At 45.3% G+C, this 22,883-nt stretch overlaps 1 protein-coding gene across 3 annotated transcripts in view; it reads left to right on the forward strand.

Annotated features, from left to right (window-relative positions):
• Positions 1-3,971: 3,971 nt before the first annotated feature.
• The window catches only part of LOC127578407 (PDZ domain-containing RING finger protein 4-like), a 456,056-nt gene continuing 437,144 nt past the window's right edge, over positions 3,972-22,883 (forward strand). For all 3 annotated transcript variants that reach the window (XM_052030403.1, XM_052030404.1, XM_052030405.1), the window contains exons 1-2: positions 3,972-4,761; positions 9,494-9,580. In XM_052030403.1, coding sequence (XP_051886363.1) covers positions 4,054-4,761; positions 9,494-9,580 — 795 coding nt within the window. In that variant the 5' untranslated portion in view covers positions 3,972-4,053. The remainder of the gene's footprint in view (positions 4,762-9,493; positions 9,581-22,883) is intronic.

Consider the following 22,883-nt stretch of genomic DNA (forward strand, 5'->3'; position numbering starts at 1 on the left):
AGCCTTCAGATCCCCTCTACACCTCCTACCTCTCACCTTAAACCTATGCCCTCCTATCTTGGACAACCCTTCACCATGGGGGGAAAAAGATTTTTACTATTCCCATCTATCCCCCATCATAAGTTTGTATACCTCAGTTGTTACTCATTGGACTCACTCCCAGCAGGATTCAGTAGAAGAGGAAGCAGGTAGGATGACCCCCTCCAACTCTCTTCCTTATTCCATTGTAGTGAGGCACAGTGCAATACGACAGCTGTGATCTGGTTTTGGAGCAACCAACTCAGCACAGTCTCTTTGGTTACTGGCTGAGTACAATATGCATAAGCTGGCCAGTTATCATGTCACATCCAAGATTTATTGGAGACTGTTCTCCCATTTATAAGCTTTGAATCATAACTACTTTCAAAATCCACATTTTGCAAAAAATGAGTCGAATCAGATCCTGAAAAATGACCTGTGCAACCAGATCCCAAACAAAAATATCTGCATAATATTTCCATTGGAACTTTTCTGCTGATAATTCATTTATTTAATAATTAAAACCTTTCGAAAGACCTGTCTGCCAGACTTCCACAGGCACAAATCCAGGGATGTGGAACGAATATTGCAGTCAGATCTGTGCCAAGTTTCAAAAGTAAATAATTGGAGTTGTATCAGTTAAGCTGAAGAGTGGACGTAGTGCTCCTTTATTTTTCCAAAAGGACAGAACTGGGATATTGTCAGTCCCCTGGCAGTAATTAGTTGTGCTTTACAGGTTCTTGTGTTAACAATGCAGTGGAGTTTTTCCATAATCCTCTAATTACTACAGACACAAATCCCAGGGCGGTCTTGTAGGCAGATCAGAACTCAAGCAACATAGTTTCCTTTCCCACCCCAGTGCATAGATATCACTTCACGTACAAATAGAGCTGCTGCATTTAACTGGCAATTTGTCCCATTTTCTGCTGTCTTTTTTTATATACACAATGCAAATGGTGTGCTGTGTTTTGATGAATGGTTTCTCTGAAATGTTTAAAATATACACAGAGCGAGCTTGCATACATATTTTACACTCTGGTTTCTGTGTAATAGAACTTAATGAAGAACGAAACTCAGTGGGAATTGCTGCCTCATTTACTCCTGTATATTGACATTCCAACATCTTCTGCTTTACAGAAAAGGTGCTTCATTTAGAATTACCATGGTGGACTGGAGCTTCCCTTTTCTCTCTGTGAACCAGTTACAACATAGCCAAGATATTTTATGTCCTCTTATTTTAATATCTGTATCTTCATATGGTCCTGTGTTTACAAAATCCAGATTATTTTCACGCAGTGTTTTTACAGCTGATTTTAAACTCTCACTGTCTTGAAGTCCATGAAACACTGTACACCCATTGAGGTTCATTACCAAACATTGTCACATTCGTAGGCGAGCCGAACTGTGACCCTGGTTAGGTCATCACAGTTAGGCTGTTATATCAGTAAGGGGCTGCTTGTTTGCATTAGAACATTGAAAAATTGAAAACAGTACTTAATGACAAGGCTTGCTTTACTGTGGATTACAGATGTGTGAGATGATCCTCTTAGGAAAACCAAGACTACTGCATAAACAGACTTAAAACCAAGTCAAGCTTCTGATGACTGACTCACCCAGGATTAAGATGTGCAATATAAGTATAAATCTATCAGAAGAGTGAATATTTTCAAAGTCCAGTGTTTCCTTTCCATTTTGTCATTGGCCTTGGCAGAAAGTGAGCATTCTTGCCTCTGACTCAGAAGGTTGTGGGTTCAAACCTGCTCCTGAGACCAATATATTCTTAACCAACGTGTCAGTGTATAACTTAGGGGGGAGCTGCACTGATGCAAATGTCAATTGTAGGTTGAGGCTCCATCTGAGGCTTCTTAAGTGAATGCAAAAGATCTCATTCAGAGAGCACGGGGTTTTCTGGTTCTCCTGATTCAACAGGTAGGGAGGCTGCCTCGCAGTTCCAGCGATCCAGGTTTGATCCTGACCTCTGGTGCCTGTCTGTGTGGAATTTGCAAGTTCTCCCTGTAACTGCATGGATTTCCCCCGGGGGTCTCCTGCATTCCAAAACTGCACTGTTTGGGAGGTTAATCGGTCACTGTAAATTACCGCTGGTGTTTAGGTGAGTGGTAGAATTGGAGGGAGTTGATGGGCATATGAGAGAGAACAGATGGAGGAATAAGTGAGGGAATTGTGACTGCTCTGGGAGCTGGCATAGATTCGATGGGCTAAATAGCCTTCCTATGTCATTGTTTGTGGGAGTTTGTTGCGTGGAAACTGGCCATTTCTCACTGCACCTGCTTTACTGTGCAAAGTACTTTATTGGCTCTACAACAAGTTGGGAAGTTCTAAAGTTCTGAAATGTGCAAGATTTCTTCCTCATTTTGAGAAGGAAGGAACTTCCAGCTATAACTTCGCAGGAGAGTTTAGGATACCTGTGAAGGAATGATCCAAAATGTAATCAATGACAAAACAAGTCCTCTCAGCAGCCAATCTTTATTTGCCTCCACAAGTATTTGCTTTATGCATGTTAAATGGTAACAACCAGAAATCCTGCACTGAGAGTTGAGACCACAGAGGATCTTGGCATGGCAACATTACTGAAAAATATATTGGTTACCAATGCAACTTCACAGAACTTTACACTTCAAAAGTGCTTTCCTCTTTTGTGGCTGCATGGCATTGAACTGTACATGATCTAACTGGCCATTCTCCACACGAGATAACACAGTGAGGTTGTCTAGCTATTCAACTGTGGTGGGGAGTGAGGGAGGGACTGATCTGTGCATTTATAGCCAAACCTAATCTTGAGCTCACCCATCCAGCAGCTATCCCGACTTTCAGTGGTTGTCAGGAGCAGAAACAGCAGCTGGTTTTCCCTTCCATAGCCCAGCATCCCAGATGTGAAGGACAGTAAATAATCCGTTAGCACAACATAGACCAGGGATCAAATCTGGGCATTGGCTGCTACTTCAAATGACTCACAGTTCGGCGATGGCCCTTTATTCATCTACTGTATTTGAGTTTTGGAAGTTTTAAGTAAAAACATCACCTGTTTGATATTATGCCATTAATTGAGTCAATTCCAGGAAGCAGAAGCCACAGGCGAACCTTTCAGATGCAGCCCCTTCCATGGAAGTGCTCCATGTTCTGAGTGAGGCTTTGAATGTAAGTTTGGAGGTGCAGTCTCATTAGAGACCAGAGTTAGGAAACCAGATGACGGCAATTCTGATTTGTGGACTTGGGTAGAGAAAGGAAGATGAATTGACTGTGAGGAAGGTGGGATCCTCATCTTCACCTGAACTTTCCTGCTTTTTCTTGAAGTGCATTGGAATAGTTTTTCAATCTTCCATGTTGAATTAAATGTGATATTGGAACCTTCTGTCTATAAAACACCAGCCAGGTAATGAACGTTTTTTTTCCAAGCAAAAAAAAACTATGGTGGGAAACACATGAGATTCTGCAGATGCTGGAATCTGGAGCAACACACAAAATGCTGGAGGAACTCAGCAGGTTAGGCAGCATCTATGGTGGGGTAGACAGTCGGCGTCCCGAAACGTCGACTATTTCCCTCCATTGATGCTGCCTGGCCCGCTGAGTTCCTCCAGCACCTTGTGTGTTGTTGCAGATTGCAGAATCTGCAGTCTCTTGTGTCTCCAAGGGAAAAAAAAACAAACTGCTGGAGGAACTCAGCGGGTCGAGCAGCATCTGTGGAAGGAAAAAAAGGAATCGTCGTCGTTTCGGGTCCAGATCCTGCATCGGGACGGATGTGCCTCCGTTTTTTTTTCCGAGAGGGTAATCTTAGAAGTGGACCTGAAATTGACGAGGGGCTGTTTTAGATGGAATACGGCGCGGTTTGCAGCCACGGCTGATGCTGGCAGTCGAGAGAGCCTCAGCCAAAACTGGGAGACTCCAGTTGCAACTTAACTCAGTCATTTCACTTACTCCCTCCCAGACTTGAAGCGCACAGTCTGCCAATGACTCTGGCCGTAGTTAGACGGCTCCGGACAACTTTCTGAACTTGATCTTACAGAGGGAGGGGGCGAGATGGGGTTCGAGCTGGATCGTTTCAACGGGGAGGTGGACCCCGAGCTGAAGTGCAACCTGTGCAACAAGGTGCTGGAGGACCCGCTGACTACCCCGTGCGGGCACGTCTTCTGCGCGGGCTGCGTGCTGCCCTGGGTGGTGCAGCAGGGCATGTGCCCCGTGAAGTGCCAGAGGATGTCCACCAAGGAACTCAATCACGTCCTGGCGCTCAGGAACCTCATCTCCAAGCTGGACATTAAGTGCGACTACCGGCCGCGGGGCTGCACCAAGGTGGTTCACCTGCAGAACTTGGCCGAGCATGTGGAGATGTGCGATTACAGCCCGGCCCGTTGCAGGAACAAGGGCTGCAAGGAGGTGCTGAACCTGAAGGACATGGACGTGCACATGCGGGAGAGCTGCGAGTGCCGGCCGGTGGGCATGTGCGAGCAGGGCTGCGGGCTGGTGCTGCTGTACCGCGACCTGGCGCAGGCGGGCGGCCGCCACTGCTGCCTGCAGGCGCTGAGGGCGCAGAGCGGCTCGCTGCAGCTGCAGGCGGCCGGCCTGGCGCAGGAGCTGCGGCAGCAGGCGGCCCGCGCCGGCAAGCGGGAGAAGGCGCTGCTGGCCCGCGTCTCGGCGCTGCAGAGCGAGGTGCAGCTCACCGCCCTGCGCTACCAGCGGAAGGTCCAGCACTACATGGGCCACGGCAAGGAGGCGGCGGGCCGCTGCGGGGTGAGCTCCGGGCGGGGGGAGGAGGGGGTGCAGGAGGGTGGGTGGGGGAGACGGGAAGGCAAGGGTTTGGGGTGCTGGAGAGTGGGGGGAGGGTTTGGGGGACTGGAGAGTGGTTGGCGGGGGAGGGAATTTGGGGGGCTGGAGAGTGGGGCAGGGGGTTGGGGGGCTGGAGAGTGGGGCAGGGGGTTGGGGGGCTGGAGAGGGGGGTAGGGGGTTAGGGGGGGCTGGAGAGTGGGGCAGGGGGTTAGGGGGGGCTGGAGAGTGGGCCAGGGGGTTGGGGGGCTGGAGAGTGGGGCAGGGGGTTGGGGGGCTGGAGAGTGGGGCAGGGGGTTGGGGGGCTGGAGAGGGGGCAGGGGGTTAGGGGGGGCTGGAGAGTGGGGCAGGGGGTTAGGGGGGGCTGGAGAGTGGGGTAGGGGGTTGGGGGGCTGGAGAGGGGGCAGGGGGTTGGGGGGCTGGAGAGGGGGTTAGGGGGGCTGGAGGGAAGGGCACGGAGTTTTGGGGGCTGGAGAGGGGGCAGGGAGTGAGGGGGCAGGGGGTTGGGGCTGGAGACGGAGCAGGGGGTTTTGGGGCAGGGAGTTTTGGGGGCAGGAGAAGGGACTGAGTGGGGAACGTAGGAGAGAGTGTATGAGGGTAACAAGGGTGAGAACAGTGGCAACTCGAGGGGGAAGGGTGAATGGGTTTATTTGTGCCAGGAGAGTGGTCAAGGCAAAATGGGGTGTTGGGGGGGGGGTGCGGTTGGCAGTGGGTGAGTGGTGGGTAGAGTTTGGGGTCGAGGAGTGTGGGGAATGGGGGAAGAAGGTGATGGAGGGCCTTACAAAGGAGAGAGGAAGTGAGGAGAAGAGGGGGTTACGGTGGTTGGGCAGAGAAGGGGAGCTTTCTTGCCCCCTTCACCTGTATGAATACCCCGTTATTCCCCCTGTAACCATCCCGTTCACTGGGCCGGCCATGGGCGCGGCGCTTTCAGGCTAAATGTCAGACGCCAGTGCAACTCCAGCGACCGAGTTTAAACAGATCGGGATTAATTAATTGCAGGAATTCTAACAGTGGGGAAGCTGACGACGCAGGACGGTGATTTATTTTTGACCGCGATGCGTTTTTTGCATTTAGTCGTTTTAAAGTGCGTTGGTGTTCGAATGTGAGGGAAGTTTCTAATGTGGAAATTTGTTAAATATTTAACATCACTTTGGATCAAAATGCAAACAAAAGCTGTACTGGGGGGCGCACGTTAATTAGAGTTCTAAAAAAATCGATTAACCTTTCAAGTGTCAAAACCATCTGTTTCCAATTTTGCACTTAACTTTTGTACTAATTCAAAGACAAAAGTTGATTGGAACACACTGGGAGAGATTTTTTTTAAGCAGAGAGACGTAAATCGGTTGAATGTTCCAGCGACTTTGCAGTTCAGTCTGGTCTCCTGGCCTCTAAATTCCAACTCGCCCAGGCAGGACTTCCCATGTCTTTTAATGCCTCTAAAACAGGGTGTCCTTGAATATCGCTGGTATTCTAAATACAGCTGTTCACGGGAACCCTGCCGTGACTGAAATCGGGGATTACAAGCAGACCATTCAGCAGCCGATTGTGTTGTTGCTGGACCTCTCATTCATTGCCCCAGGGCTGCTGTGTTAGAACTATTGCTTGTGTATATACTTACATCAGTAAAGGTGGTTGAGATGTTTTCCAATTCATTTAGAGGCCAAATAACAAGCATGTAACTTTTCCCAGTGAAGAGATGGGGAATGAATAAGTTCTGCAGTGTCATTGAGGACAAAGTTATGTCGGTGGGGTGGGGGGGGGGGGGGGGGAGGGATAGATGGCAAGATTAGTTTTCCCTTAGTGGGGATATCTAAATTGAGAGGGCACAGTAGGAGGTTTAAAGGGGATCTGAGGGAGGTTATTTTTTCCACCGAGTGGTTGGAATCTGGGACATGCTGCCTGAGGAGGTGGTGGAGGAAGGTGCTCACAACATTTCAGAAGCATCTGGATGAGCACTTGAAATACCCAGCCATAGAAGGCCGTGGACCAAATGGTGGTGTACAGATGTGGTGGACTGAAAGGCCTGTTTTTATGCTGTATGAATTTACGTGGAGGACTCTGTTTGGAGGTGTTTAAATAAGCAGGAGAAGGATCATTGTGACTGCTGAGAGAACAGGGGTAAATGTGGCAATTTTGATGGGACTTTCTGTTCCTACCACACCAGGAGTACTTGGTTTCACCAGCATTACCTTGGTAGGGCTGGGTGGGATGTGTAGAGTCATTCATTACCTCTTTCTTCTGAGTGCTCCCTCAGAAAGAAAACATTTTGTTTTAGCCAGGAAGATTGGACGCAGTTTAGGAATATATAGCAGTGGCTTTTACCGGAATTACTCTTCCAATTTCTTTCAATGTCAATAGAATTTGACCCAAATGATGTTTGTTAATGGGCCATACAATTAGGAAGGGCAGCTTGCAGTTAGTGGACTTGCACTTGAAATGGAGCAGCAAAACTGAAGCCAAATTCTCACCATTTTTAAAAAGAAATGACTCTTCTTGAACGCATGATGTAAATAGAGCCAAGAGGATGGAACTGATGTTCTCAGCACATCCTCCCCCCCGACCATTCTGGGTCCCAAACCTGATCCAAATGAAAAGATCTTATATGGTGGTGTTATGAGTGCATTGAGGGGATCATTTTGCTTGCTTAAGTGGAAGGACTGGCTGTGGATTGAACTTCATCATCTGTCAAAACACATGCTATCCTCTTGGTCATTAGCGGAAGGCATGCTTTGGATTTGGGGGCAGAAATATTCCAAAGGGAGTACGAGCTCAGCTTCTTGGATGCAAGAAAATAATAGTGGAATTATTTCTCTGGAGAGAAATGTGGAGCAAACTGAATTGTGCAGATATCATTGACACAAAGGTATCAACAGAAATTGGTAAGACTAATGGAATGCTATCCTCTCAAGGAGATTGGAGTACAAAGTGATGCTTTTGATGGACAGTATAGTGTTCAGTTTTGGGACCCTCAGTAATGATATGTTAGCTTTGGAAGGTGAGAGGTGATTTCATCTTGGATTATTTCAGGGCTAAAGTGATTGGGGTATGGGGACCAGGTTGCACAAACAGTTGCTTTCAGAAAGTTTAGGAATGATTTAAAGAAGGTGTTTAATATAATGCAATATTGAAAACAATGTTAAAATAGTCCAATTCTGAGATATTTAGGAATAAGGGAAACAATTTAAAAAAAAAACGGGCAATAGAAATGAAATCCTTTCCCTCAAAGTCTGTGGATGTGGATCTGGGTTGAGATCTGACTCAAAATTTCATTGGCCTGTGTTTTGTGGTCTTTGAATTGCCATGTGTCTTCTGTAAGGAACTTGTTGGATGAAGCTGGCCCCTGTAAGCAATGAGGCCCTTCATTGTCAGAAGAGTTTCTGTCATGAGGGAGTGTCAGAACAAACAAGCCCTTCCTTGGAAACTGATAGGGAATGAAAATACATAGATATTTTGCTAATCCATGCTTCATCCTAACTGGTTTTCACAGGTTCAAAAATGTTGAATGTTGATGAAGCCAAAAGAAAACAGGAAAAAAATTAAAGATCTAAAGCTTTTATCTTTAGATCTTTAAGATCTAGTATATATAATAACATTCAAATAAGTTCATGCAATTAAAATATATCAGTGTAGGGCAAATCCCTGTGCCTTTTTTGAGCAGACTTCAAAGTGACATCCCATTCTGTTACTGGACTCCAAGGAGTACAAACATTGGGGTGCAGTCATGGAATTTTGGGTGAATAGGAAGCTCAAGTCTTTCAGGTTAACACACACTTAACAGTTTCATGGAAAATCGAAACTACTGTTTCCTGATGCACCAGTATTGAAGTTGCAATGGTTTGCATGCAGTCTCCTGCATGCTTCAACCTTTCAGCTGAAATGAATGCAAATACTCATGAGGTCAAAATTAGTTTGAGCTCAGAGTTCCTGGTGGTGTTCAGTTTGCAGTTACTAAAACAGTAACTTACTGAACTTTATAGCTCATTGTTAAAATGTTCATGGTAACTATATTAGAACGTAGAACAATATAACAGAGTATGGGTCCTTCGGCTTGGTTCAAACTTTGGAAGTGGGCACAAAGTGGGAAGAGGCAAGTTTGGAATTAATGTTCAGAATCACTTCATACAAAATGATCAATAAAATGAGAAGAGGGACTTGATATGGTGCTTTGCGTGTGTGCTGGATGTTCCATAGAACTTTATAGACAAGGAAAATTAGTCACTGTTATAGTATCAGAAATACTGACAATTTGTGTACAACACCCTTAGATCAGGTATTTTAATGACATTGATTGAACAATGCACATTGGCCAGGATGTCGGGGGAAAATCCCCCAACTCTTTTCCAACCCGCCCCCGCCCCCCAAAAATACTCCAGAATAGCATCAACGGATCTTTTGTGCTATCCAAGAGTGTAGATGAGATGTTAATTCAATGTTTCATCCAACAGATGTTATCTCTGATAGTGGAGCACAAAGAGTATTCTACTGGAATGTCAGTCTGTACAATTTTGAGCTCATTTAGGTCGTGGGCTAAGTAATTAGGGTGATGAGGACAAAACTCAATTGTCATACCATAGGTATTACAAAGGCGAGAATAGTTAGGTTGTTTGAGGCCCTCAGTTGTATATGGAGCTGCTAAATATTTTTAGTTTCATTGGTCTTTGAATGTTGCTAATTTGTTTCATTCTTTTTATTGTCACAGGGTGGTGAAACCAAACCATTAACTGTTGTTTTGCGCAGAGAAAATGACACTCTTGGATTTAACATTATTGGCGGAAGGCCCAGTCCGGTGAGTTCAAAGAGATTTCAACATTTTTGTGCAGAAGTTTGTCTGTTTTTATGATGTTAATTTCTGGCATTTGTAAATTTCTTTGTCATGTGACTACTTCTGAGAAACTCGTTGGCAACGTACGTTGAAGATGACTCCTGTTAGTGCTGGTGTTTTGTCCACCAGATGTTAACAGAGATGTTGCCGTTTGGCTCAACAAATGTTCTGACCAGGCCTTCAAAAATGTTAATATGCCTGGAATTTGATATTTGAACTGACATTTGGCATGACTGTCTCTACCACAAAGACCATTACTGCCTATAGCAGCTGCATTACAGCAGTCTTCAGGACAGAAATATATCAGTTAGGTGATGGTACTAGTTATTCTTCAGTTGCATCTCCTCCAACCTACGTCACCAGCCTATCAAGGTATCTTTCTGTTCTTATTCTCCCTTATCTAGCTTCTCCTTGAAGGCATCAATGCTATTGGCTTCAACCACTCCATGAGATAACAGATTCTCTGGGTTAAGATGTTTGTTTTGAATTCTGTGTTGGATTATGTTTATGATTCCTAACTTTTGATTCTTCCATAAACTTTCTCTCCATCTAGTCTCTATCCAACACTGTCGTGTTTTAAGGTCTCTCTAAGATTAGCCCTCAGTTTCTCTTTTAAGGGGCTCCAACTTATTCAGTCTCCTGAGTTTCATTCTCTCATCTCTTTTGTTCCTGTTGTATAGGGACATACACAACACCAGAGACCCCAGCAGTAATGCCTAGACTGATGCAGTAGTGCAACAGTGAAGGAGGGCAGGCACGGTAGTGTAGAGGTTAGCGCAACACTATTAGAGCACTGGTGACCTGGGTTCAATTCCAGCTGCTGTCTGTAAGGAGTTTGTACGTTCTCCCCATGTCTGTGTGGGTTTCCTCCGGGTGCTTCAATTTCCTCCCATATTCCAAAGATGTACGGGTGAGGAAGTTGTGGGCATGCTATGTTGGCGCTGGAAGCATGGCGACGCTTGAGGGCTGTCCCCAGAACACTCCACGCAAAAGATGCATTTCACTGTGTGTTTTGCTGTACATGTGACTTCTAAAGATATCTTATCTTGTTGTTAGAGTAGCTGTGGTAACTATGTTCACTTGAATAGTTGTCTATGGAGATAACTGCCAAAAAGTGAATGGCAAACTCAAAAGTTGCCCAAAATCACTTCACTTCACAATGTGATTTAAAATAAGAAAGACTACAAGCTATCCTTTCTGCCCTTTCAGGAGAACTGTTATCTGTGTAGAATTGATTGCATAATTGGCAATTAGTTTATTGTTGTCACATGTACCGAGATACAATGAAAAACTTTGTTTTGCATGTCACCCAAACAGATCATTTCAAAACATAACTACATTGAGGAAATACAAAAGGAAAATCAACAACAATGCAGAATATAGTGTTACATTTACTGTTGCAGAGAAAGTGCAATGCAGAAAGACAAATAAGGTACAAGGGCCACAGCGAGGTAGATTGAGAGATTTCCACACAATAGCATTTGCTGTGAAGTAATTTCCGACTTTCCTGTTCTTTGGCGATTCTACGAAATGATCCAATACGAAGACCAGCAGTGGGGCAACAGTTATATTGCGTAGACCACTTGTACAAGATTAGACCCAGTGTGGAGGGTTTGCCACTGATTTCAAAGCAACAGAAATAGTGTCTTTCAGATGAGATATTAAACCAAGGCCCCCATCAAGACTAAAGGGAACATAAAAGATTGCAGCATTGTTTAATAATATAGTTCTCACCCGTGGTGTGAATGAGAAGTGAAAAATGTTACTTAAGTGCAAGTCTTTCTTTCGAAGTTTTCTTGGACCCTCTTTGACATGGTGTTGCCACTGGTGGAGCTGTTGCCTCACAGCTCTTGTGACCTGGGTTCAATTCTGACCAACAGTGCTGTCTGTGTGTTTTCCCCCAAGTGGTCTGGTTTCCTCCCACATCCCAAAGATGTGTGGATTGGTAGTTTAATTGCCCACTGTAAATCGTTCCTAGTAGATTCCTGTAAATCGTAAACCTGGGGGAAGTTGATGGGAATGTGGTGGTGGGGGAGGGAGGGGGTTGGTGAATAAAATGGGATCAGTGTAAAATGGGTGGTTGATGGTTGGTGTGGACTCCTTGGACCAAAGGATCTGTTATCATGCAATATGATTCTTTGACTTTATGGTAGTATAGAGGTGGCACAGTAGTGTAGCGGTCAGTGTAACGCTATTACAGCGCCAGCAACCTGAGTTCAATTCCCGCTACTGTCTGTAAGGAACTTGTACGTTCTCCCCGTGTCTACGTGGGTTTCCTCTGGTTGCTTGGGTTTCCTTCTACATTCCAAAGACGTACAGGTTAGGAGCTGTGTGCATGGTATGGTGGCAACACTTGCTGGCTGCCCCCCAGCACATTCTCAGTAACGCAAAAAGATGCATTTCACTGTGTGTTTTGATGTACATGTGACTAATAAATATCTTGTATGGAGACAGGACAGTGCACAGTATTGTGGGTACACTCGAATAAAGATTCTACATAAGTTGAACATGTCTTCTCAGATTCCTTTCCTCCAGAAATGAACCCCAGCACTTGGTTTGCTTTTTATAATGGAACTGTTAGCTTCCAGCACTAATTTCAAAGAATCTGTATCCTTTGGTCCCTTTACTGCTCCACCCCATTAAAACTTCCGCTTCCCAAGGGCCTGTGGCTTCCTTATTCCTCGCACCAAATGCTCGTGTTTATCCATATTGAAATTTATTTGCCAGTTCCAAGCCAATTGTGCAGGTTCGTTAGCACCTTGTATTTTGACATAACTTGGTGCTTCCCAATTTGTGCTTCTGATTCCCATTCCAAGTCATTAACATAAAAATGAGCTACAGTGGTCTCAGCATCATTCCTTGTGGAACACCACATCCCACTCACACACTGTGATTAAATGCACTTAATCCTTTTTGCATCTGCTTGAAAATCCATTCTGCTACTTGTCACCAGACACTACATGCTCAGAACTTGGTTTAATCATGGCACAAACTGTACTGCAAGCATCAAGGCAAAGTGCCACTTAAACTGCATTAAGTGCACAGGCTATTTTGGGCAGTTCAAGCTGCTGTGTGCACTTAGTTAAAGTATGATTACTTGTCATTAAGTACAAGGCCAACCTTCCCACCCCCATTGTCCTCCAGAAGTCCAGCCACCACTGTGAGTTCTGCCAGCTGGCTTGCTGAGCTGGACATTCCTATTCGGTTTGAAAATCAATGTGACAATTGGGTCTCGATCCATTTAGCTTGCCCGTCTACGGATACCTTCTCTCCATCTTTTCTCCAGCCCCATTGCCTGTTAAGGCTGTTCAGGGTTTATTCTCCATTCTGGCTGCGAAGGGAGGGTTGACAGAAAACAAATAATTTTCCTTCTAAACATTCTCTTCCTTGTTTCTCCCAATATCTGTAACCTCCACTCAGCTTGCAACCAAAGTTTCTGTGACCCTTCAGTCCTTGCTACTTGCACATTTTCACTGATGCACCGTAGTCGCTGTGTTTTCAGTGATCTTGGTTGTAAGCACTCTACTTTTCTAACCACTCGATAGAGGTGGTTTCTTCAACCATGCTTTTGCTCAGCACTCCCAATGTCTCCTTATGTGGTTTGGAGTTTTATTCTTGTCCTTCAGCGCTGCATCTAGGCTCATGACTGCTGTATGTCTATTTTAATTTAATGCATTTCACATCACAGGACACAAAACATAAGAAAGCAGGAGCAAGGGAGGGCCACCTGACCCTTCAAGCCTGCCCCACCATTCAATATGACCATGGTTGATCTACCCCAGGTGTCAACTCCTCCTCTGTGCTAGTTCCCCAAAGCCATCAATCCCCCCCCATCTCACAAAAATTTATCGATCTCCACTTAAAAAGAGCTCCACAATTCCACATAATTTTCATCAAAGGTTGAACACTGGAGTGGGACAAAGCAGATTTTGTAGATGTACGAGATTTGTGGACGTTGCAGCCGATACTTTGTTGTTGCGGGTCAGCTTGGTTTCAGATGTTCACGAAGCATCTCAAATGCCCAGAGCCATTGGATACATTTCCTCCCAACATGCTGCTGCGAAGGGGAGTGCTGCTTGTTGACCCTCACTTGCTCTCCATTGGCATGATGCCCTCTGGTCCTAGGTGCCAGCTCCCCCGCAGAGTGTGCTGAATCTGCCCCAGTCCCCTTGGTTCTTGCACAACCCAGGACATAGTAGGTTCCCCAGTTTTCAGGGCTGAGGAGATGCTGGTTCCACAGAGAGCATCCCAGTCTCCGACTGAGCTCTGTGCATTGTAATTATTACGTGGCCTCCAGCAGAATTGATTTCCTTTTCTTTCAGCTAGAATAAATCAAAAATAATCTGAACAAGGGGACAGTCAGCAGTCAAGAAGTATGAAGTGTCTGTACTTGTGCTGATTATACTGTATACAAACAGGAAAGGTACAGCAATTGTCCTGTCAGCACTAGAACCAGTGCAGCTGCTAAAATGCATGAATGCATCCTAGCAATTCCTGAAATGCCTTGTTTATTTCAGCTGTTTGATCCAATGTATTTTGAGATTTCCTCCGGTTTTGTTGAGGAAAGAATTTTTGAAATATTGATTTGAATTTATCTTGGAAGCATGTCGGTTATCACCAACGCAATTAAAGATGGATGTCTCCATTCTATAATATTCTTTCGTTACTTCCCTTGTTGTTGAAATGGAACACTGCATGAAATTAGTGACCTATCAAGCCTTTATTCCAAGTTTCACACCACTGATCCAACTCCCCTTTCCCTGCCCTTTTCTCGTATTTAGTATTTTCCTCCTTTTTTTCTAATTTATTCTTAACTGTTATGTTTGGTTTAGTGATGGAAGCCTCCGCTGCTACCCTGTTCCACGTACATTTGGTTTTGTCTGTGTAACCACTTCTTACCCCCTTTGTCCCCTTTGACTCTCACCAACTTTTACTGATGCACCATAGAAAGCATCCTATCTGGATGTATAATGGCTTGGTACGGCAATTGCTCTGCCCAGGACCGCAAAAGGCTGCAGAGGGTTGTGGACACAACCCAGCGCATCACGGACACCAGCCTCCCCTCCTTGGACTCTGTCTTTACTTCTCATTGTCTTGGTGAAGCAGCCAGCATAATCAAAGACCCCACCCACCCGGGACATTCTCTTCTCTCCTCTTCCATAGGGTAGAAGATAAAGAGCCTGAGGGCATGTACCACCAGACTTAAGGACAGCTTCTACCCCACTGTGATAAGACTATTGAACAGTTCCCTTATACAATGAGATGGACTATGACCTCACTATCTACCTTGTTGTGACCTTGCACCTTATTGCACTGCACTTTCTCTGTAGCTGTGTCACTTTACTCTGTACTGTTATTGTTTTTACCTGTACTACATCAATGCACTCTGTACTAATCCAATGTAATTGCACTGTGTAATGAATTGACTTGTACGATCGGTTTGTAAGACAAGCTTTTCACTGTACCTCGGTACAAGTGACAATAGTAAACCAATACCAGTACTTGCTCAAACACTCTCGGAGTGCCATCCTGGAGGATTTTCATTTTGCTGTGTTTCTAACCTTTTGAAGGTTAGAAACTGACTATCTGCACTTCTTAAAGTTGTGTGACTACAATCAGTGAAATAAACTATTTCCTTTCCTCTGGGATGCATCTAAAATTGAGGTGAAAGGCACTGAATTGACTGAGACTTTTCCCTAATTCATGACAACTTCTGAAGTGAGCAAACTTCCCACTGGAATTCCAATAACGAGTGTTCACATTAATCATAAAGTGAGTTGTTCTGCTTGGTAAAGCCATGGTAATACTTATACTCCAGTAGTGCCTATAACTGTTGATTTCTCTGGGGATCTCTTTGAGTCCTGAAATGTGTGAAATACTGCAGGCAAAGGACCTTTCAATAAATTCAGCTGAAAATTCTGAGTAGCTTTCTGGTAAGAAATGCAATGGGTATGCATATCCCCTTTGGCATGCAGCTAGTCCAGTCTGGGACATGACCATTTCTGTCTCAGTTTGTTAAATTAAGGTTGTGTTCAGTCTGGCTCCTTTCTGCAGCTTCATCAGCCACTGAATGGTTGCTCTTGCAGTTAAGCCCCTTGGATTCAAGAGTCACAGCTTCTTCTCTACTTCAGCATTCGTATACTGGGGCCTGACTTACCCAGTCCAGGCTTACACTTTCATCCGAAACTGAGCGACCACTGTGTCGAATGAGATATTAAACAGAGGTCAAGTTATTCTGTTGGGCAGATGTAAAAATCTGGTTTCAAAGTTCAAAGGCTACGCAGCACCTTGAGTATGTTTTACCTTTCAGTGGGATCATGGGTAACTGGTGTCTCCATCTATTGACCATCCTCCCTATATTCTTTTGTATCCTTGGCTCAATCTAATCTTTCAGGCTGAGATTTAAAATTAACAATTGATGGAGCATCAATGAGCATTTGAAGTGAAGCAAATTCCAAATTTCTGCTGGTATGTCGCAGATTTCCTAAGGAGAGAGGAACAAAGGACTGCAGATGCTGGAATTGGTATTTCCTAATCTCACTTCTAAAGAATGGAACATTAACACAAGCACTAGAATGGGAAAGAAGGCATAACGTATGCTTGCCTTCGTCGGTCAGGGTATTGGGTTTAAGAATCAGGCAGTCAAGTTGCAGTTGTATACAACTTTGTTTAGGCCACATTTGGAGTATTGTGTGCAGTTCTGGTCATCCCATTACAGGAAGGATGTGAAGGCTTTGGAGAGGGTGCAGAAGAGGTTTACCAGGATGTTGCTTGGATTAGAGAGCTATAAGGAGAGGCTGGACAAACTTGGATTGTTTTCTTTGAAATGTCAGAGGGTGAAGGGAGACCTGATAGAAGCGTATGAAATTATGAGAAGTATAGATTAGGTAGATAGTTTTTTCCCCATTGTGGAAATGTCAAATATCCAAGGGCATAAAGTTATGAGGGAAAAAGTTTAAAGGGGATCCGCAGGGCAAGTTTTTTACGGGGTGGTAGATGCCTGGAGTGGGCTGCCAGGAGTAGTGGTGGAAGCAGAAGCGATAGTGGCATTTAGGAGGCTGTTAGATAGACCTATGAATATGCATGCAATGAAGGGATATAGATCATGTACAGGCAGAAGAGATTTAGTTAAATTCGGCATCGCGTTTGGCACAGACATTGTGGGATGTGGGGCCTCTTTCTGTGCTGTACTGTTCTGCGTTCTAATTAACTTGCCAAGCTGCAGGCCCTTGGAAAGTGGGAGGAACTTGGAGCACCTGAAGAAAACTCATGCAATCACAGGGAAGAGTGTGCAAACTCCACAGATCAGGATTGAACCTGTGTTGCTAGAGTTGTGAGGCAGTGGGTCTACACAGCCGCACGACTGTGCCACCCAATTGACTATATTTTGACTGTACTTCATCAGCTATTAAACACTTACGGGTATCGTGAGGTTGCAAAAGGCACTATATAAATGCCCCCACTTGTGACAATTTCTAATGATAGCAGAGGGATATGCACTGGTCTGGGTACCTGAGAAGGAGAGTTTCAGTTTAGCGTCTCAGCTGAGAGAAAGCAACAGTAATGTATCTGTAGTGACTCAGTTTGCCTAGAAAGGCATCTAAGTCATTTCAGAAGCTGGCTTATTAACCAAAGCTTGAAACAGATTAGTTCTCGTCCTGTTGACGCCTGCGATTTCTAGATTCATGCATGAGTTGCCATCAAATAACATTGTCGTAAATCTGTTTAATTACTGGAAGAAGGGGAATGAATGATGTTGGCCAGAAGTAATGATTAATTTGATCAAATCACTCATGTTATGGCTCATTTTTTGGCAAGGATTATGACTGCAGCTTTAGATCTCACATAATTTACTGATACAAGCCGATATCAGTCAGCTGTGGCTGAATGATAGCTCACTTGCCTCTGAATGTGTTGTAAATTCACAATCTGGTGCAGGTAGCACAGTGGTGCAGCTAGTGGAGCTGCAGCCTTGCAGCTCCAGCGACTGAGGTTTGATCCTGGCCCGTGGAGGAGTTTGCATATTCTCCCTTGTGTGGAGTTTGCATGTTCTCCCTGTTACTGCATGGGTTTTCTGTGTGTTCTGGTTTGGGGGTTAATTGGTCCTTGTGTGTAGGTGAGTGGTAGGATCAGGTGGAAGTTGATGAGAATACAGAGAGAATAAAAACAAAAGAGATGAACATAGGACTAGTGTAAATGAGTGGTTGATGATTGGTGTGGACTCAGTGGGCTGAGGGGCCTGTTTCCGTGCTGTATGAGTCCAGGAATCCATACTCATTCCTACACCTTGGGTTTAAAATCTCAGTTGAGGAAATATTGTGTGTCAGTGGTGCTGTTGACATCAAATTAAACTCGGGCATACTCTTGCCCTCTCTGAGGAATTCCCGCAGCTCTAAACTGGAGCTTAGAGGATTGGCCTTCAACGATTCTTGTGTGAGGTACGACTCCCACCACTGGAGTGTTTTCCCTTTGATTTCAACCAGCTTCAGTTTTACAAGGGCTGCTTGATGTCGCACTTGGAGGGGCAGTCACTTGCACCCTGCCTCTGGAGTTCATCTTCATTGTCCATGTTTGGGCCAAGGTTTGGAGATAAATGGTCGTGGTAGAACCCAAACTGAGCATTTATCATGTTATTGACCAGCCAGTTCTGTTTGATACTGTTGGCAATATCTTTTACTTTTCTGATTGTTAGAGTAGTCTGGGGTGGTAATTGCCTAGTGTGTCCTGGTAAAGAGTATGACAGGACATAAACTGATAATTTTCACTTATTACCAGTTTGCATTCTACAGAGAATAAGTTGGCTGGCTGCATGGCTCTAGTTGTAGTGTGGATGTTCAGTTCTACAGCTGAGACTTTGTCAGGATTCTGTCATGGCAGTTCAGTCAAGCAGCACATTCACAATAACCTTTGCTGTGTCCAAACTACTCAGCATCTAGCTATCACTTGAGGTGAATTTAATTGATTATAGTCTTCTTCCTGTGAAGGGACTGAATTTGGTTTATGGACTATAAGATATAGGAGCACAGTTAGGCCATTCAGCCCATCGAATCTGCTCTGCCATTAAATTATGGCTGATTTTTTTCAACCTCATTCTCCTGCCTTCCCACCTTAAACCCTTACCAATCAAGAACCTATCAATCTCTGCCTTAAATACACCCAATGACTTGGCTTCCACAGCCTTCTGTGGCAATGAATTTCACAAATTCACCACCATCTGGCTGAAGAAGTTCTTCTCCACGTCCACTCTATCCAGGCCTTTCAGTATCCTGGAGGTTTCAATGAGATCCTCCCTCATCCTTCTGAACTCCATCGAGTACAGGCCCAGAGCCATCAAATGCTCATGTGTTAAGCCTTTCATTCCCAGGATCATTCTTGTGAACCTTGTCTGGATCCTCTCCAGGGCCAGCACATCTTTCCTTGGATACTGGGCCCAAAATTGCTCTCAACATTCCACATGTGGTCTGCCTCGGCAGTACATCCTTGCTTTTATATTCCAGTCCTCTCGAAAGGAACATTGCACTTGCCTCCCTGGTTCAACCTGGAAGTTAACCTTAAGGGAATCCTGAACTAGGACTCCCAAGTCTCTTTGCACCTTCGATTTCTGAATTCTTTTTGTTTACAGTTTCACTTGCTATTGTTTTTTCAACTTTATCTGGATATATAATACGTCTATGTGTACCTCTTTGGAACTGACCCATTTGATATGACTTTCCAGACGTGTTATAGCACACACAGTTAGTGGAGTGCTGCAGTTAAGGATGCTCTGTTTATAGCTTGGCTTTGCAAGTAGCAACGTGGAAGAGCCTACAGACACTCCATTGTCATTGAGTTTGGGATGTTGTTGCTTGAGGGAGTAGCAAGACAGTGATCTAGTGCAAGGAAATGGTGCTTTATAGAGCGGTAATGATGGTAGGTGATGGACATGGAGCATATGTTTGGGGGCTTGAGCTGTGAAAACTGTTACAGCCTTATACCCCATGTACAGAAGAGGTGGAATTGTTCCTGAGGACTGGCAATATTGTTGAAGTGCCAGGGTGTACAAGGAACAGGTCATATGCGAGGAAAGGAAGGCAGTTTTGTTGCCGGTGGTGAGGCCAAAGATGTGAGATATTATCGAGTCTCCTAGCACTATGAACTTCAGAAGAGTTTGTGTATGAGGACAAAGCAACACCCCTGAGGAGATTAATCTGATGCCATCCAGAGAGAACAGTTGTGTAAACATGGTTAGACTGAAAACACTGCAAAGAGGAGGAATTTCCAGCTGTGTTATATTGGACGTTGTGGGATCTCTTAATGTGTGGATTGGTGGATGTGAGAATTCGGGTGAAATTATTTGATACGCTTGACTTAACATTGAAGGGAGTGTTAAGGAAGGTGACCGATTTGGAGCTGGCACTTAAAACAAAAAAAACGTGAGACAGATTTGCTGAGGGGAAAAATTTCCAAGGTGCGAGCAGGGAGAACGAGCGGTCTGAGATGGTAATGGTGGCTTGATGGGAACCGGTAGGTCGTGTGGTACAAAAGGCAGAAGACCCTTGTCGTGGAAATCGTGGGAGTCACCAACCTCAATGCCTGCTTGTGGCTGGACGCTGCATTTGTTGCAGGGTAGGGCTTGTTTTGTGCGGTGCGTCCCTACAGGATGTAACATCCAGGAAATATGGTCGTCCTTGATGCCCTTGGACACAGTAGTTTGGAAGACTTCCACAGAGGTACTGTACACATGGTAGAATTAGATAATGGTTGTGGAAACAGGAATGTTTAACTGTATCTACTGTACAACTGAAGAATAATAAGGACAGTGTAGTTGAGGTCACCACATTGAGGCAGCAACTATCAGCATTGGTGCTTCAGTCGACTGTAGGCCAGGATGTGCACCTGAAATGTTGCAACCATTTTCTGTTACGGCAGAGCAACGCATGGTTGGGCACATGTGGATTGGGGACTACAGGTTATGGGGGAGATGACCAATTGGATTTCCAATAGTGACAGAGTGGTCAAGTTTTCTTTCATCATTATGACAATGAACACAGACCAGTGATTCCAGGCAGAAATTGGATCAAGGTATCAAGAGAATACCGAGGGCATTTGTTGAGTGCTGACTCTTTGGCTGTTTGACACTAGGGACTGGTTTTGGATCTGTTTCACTGTGGGAAGTGTGGATTGCTTCACAATGGCGGTTACTTGGGCAGAAGGAGGTTCCTGCCAAGGGGCTGAGAAGCAAACCTGCAAAACAACGAGCTGTTTGGAGACGTAGACCTGTCTGAGGTGTTCCAGAGGGGAAGGTGTTGTGAGTTCAGGGTCGGTGAGAGACTGTCCATTGTGAGGGGCCTGAGGCAAAGGCATCGCTTGAGCTGTGACTTGCCCATCTCAGAGCATGGGTTTATGCACACACCTCAGTGGTGGGTAGGTCAAAGCCTGTAAGAGTAGTATGAGAAAACCGATTCAGAGTTTTCATCACAACAAGGTACCGTTGGTGAAGTGATACCAGTTGAGTTTGACGCACACAGTATTTTGGACAAAAAAAAACAAATAATCAAAACACACAAAATAATGGCCTGGGTCTAAGGGACAAAAAAAAAAGTTGTGATTAAACCGGTTTAGATGCAGAGTAAAGCTACATCTAGATTGCCTCATCACACATTGCCAGGGCAGGGACAGCACTGGGCTGCTTGGAAGATTGGTGAATTAGGAACATCTGAATCCAACCTGGCTGCTGCAGTCAGTGTGTGCAGCTCTGGAGCTGAGAGGAGGTGGGGAGAGAGCTACAGTTTTCCATCCATTTTTCTGGTGGGAGAGAGGACCTTCCTTTTGAAATAAGGATGGATATTCCATGTACTGTGAGGTGGGTAGCTGTGTGGCTGAGACTGGAGGAGTTAGAGGCTGGAAGATTGTGAGGTGGGGCTGTGAGCCTGTGGGAAAGAGGGGCTGTGATTGTTCAAGTTTGACACCGGTGAAAGTCTCTCCCCATCCCTGGCTCAGGTCAGCTGGGCTGTCTGGGTGAAGAAAGTTTCTTTATATCTTAGACTTTCATAATGTCTAGTCCGTGTGGGTGACTGGGTGAAGAGACCCCATTCTAGGTCTCCTCCCCCTTTCTCATCCCTTGTGATGGTGCCCCTTTGCTTTGGAAAAAAAACTGTCAGGGATGCCCCATGTCTGGCCAGCTGTATTCCATCTGCATGGAGCCATTTCTGAGTCTGCAAGGGAGGTTGGAGGGTCTGATTCCGCAGGCTTCATGGAGGTAGACCTCTCTGCTTACCCTGACAATGTGCTTCTCATGGTCACAGATCCCCATTGATCTGTGTAGGACTAGCAGGTCTTTTTAGCCAAGTCCCCTGTATAAGATGAGATATCTTGATTAGTCACATGTACATCAAACACACAGTGAAATGCATCTTTTGCGTCATGTTCGGGACCAGCCCGCAAGTGTTGCCACACTTCCAGCACCAACGTAGCATGCCCACAACTTCCTAACCCGTACATCTTTGGAATGATAGAGGAACCCGGAGCACCCGGAGGAAACCCACACAGACACAGGGAGAACGTACAAACTTCTTACAGACAGCGGTGGGAATTGAACCCGGGTTGCTGGCACTGTCAAGTGTTATGCTAACCGCAACACTACCGTGCCTGCCCCTATACTAACGTGCCTGTCGATGATCAATTGGAAGAAATGCTTGTAACTCTAGGTAGACCAGTGGCGGATGGACTCCTTGCTGGAGGAGATGAGACCGTTTGTGTGCAGCGCCACACACCTCTCCGATTTGGGAGTCGATCTGAATCCCCCTGAGAAAGCCTGGCAGGCAAACCGATAGGAGATGGAGGCAAAAGTGACCACCCAGCTAGGGCACTGGACAGGACTGTTCTCTGCTTTCCTACAGGGGCTGGACACTGGCCGTAAACCAATTGGTGACCTCCATGCTGTGTTACTGGTTGGTCACTGGTCCTGCATGCTGCCTTTGCCACCAAGATACAGAAGAAACTGGTGGATTTCTTCTTTGAGGAAACATTGTTCTGAGTCTCCCAGTTCGGGAGGGTGGTCAGTCACTGGTATGTGTCCTAACTTAGTTAGTGACGCTCTGCCTTCGGATTCTGCAGAGACACCTGTACTGGTGGGTGGAAGTGGGTGAGGTTCTCAATGAATACTTCTCTTCAGTATTCACCAAGGAGAGGGTTCTTGATGACGCTGAGGACAGTGTTGGTAAGGGTAATGTTCTAGAGTATGTAGCTATCAAGAGAGAGGATGTGTTGGAGCTGTTAGAAAATATTA

The sequence above is a fragment of the Pristis pectinata genome, chromosome 15, assembly GCF_009764475.1.
Source record: "Pristis pectinata isolate sPriPec2 chromosome 15, sPriPec2.1.pri, whole genome shotgun sequence".
NCBI classification, from domain to species: Eukaryota; Metazoa; Chordata; class Chondrichthyes; order Rhinopristiformes; family Pristidae; genus Pristis; species Pristis pectinata.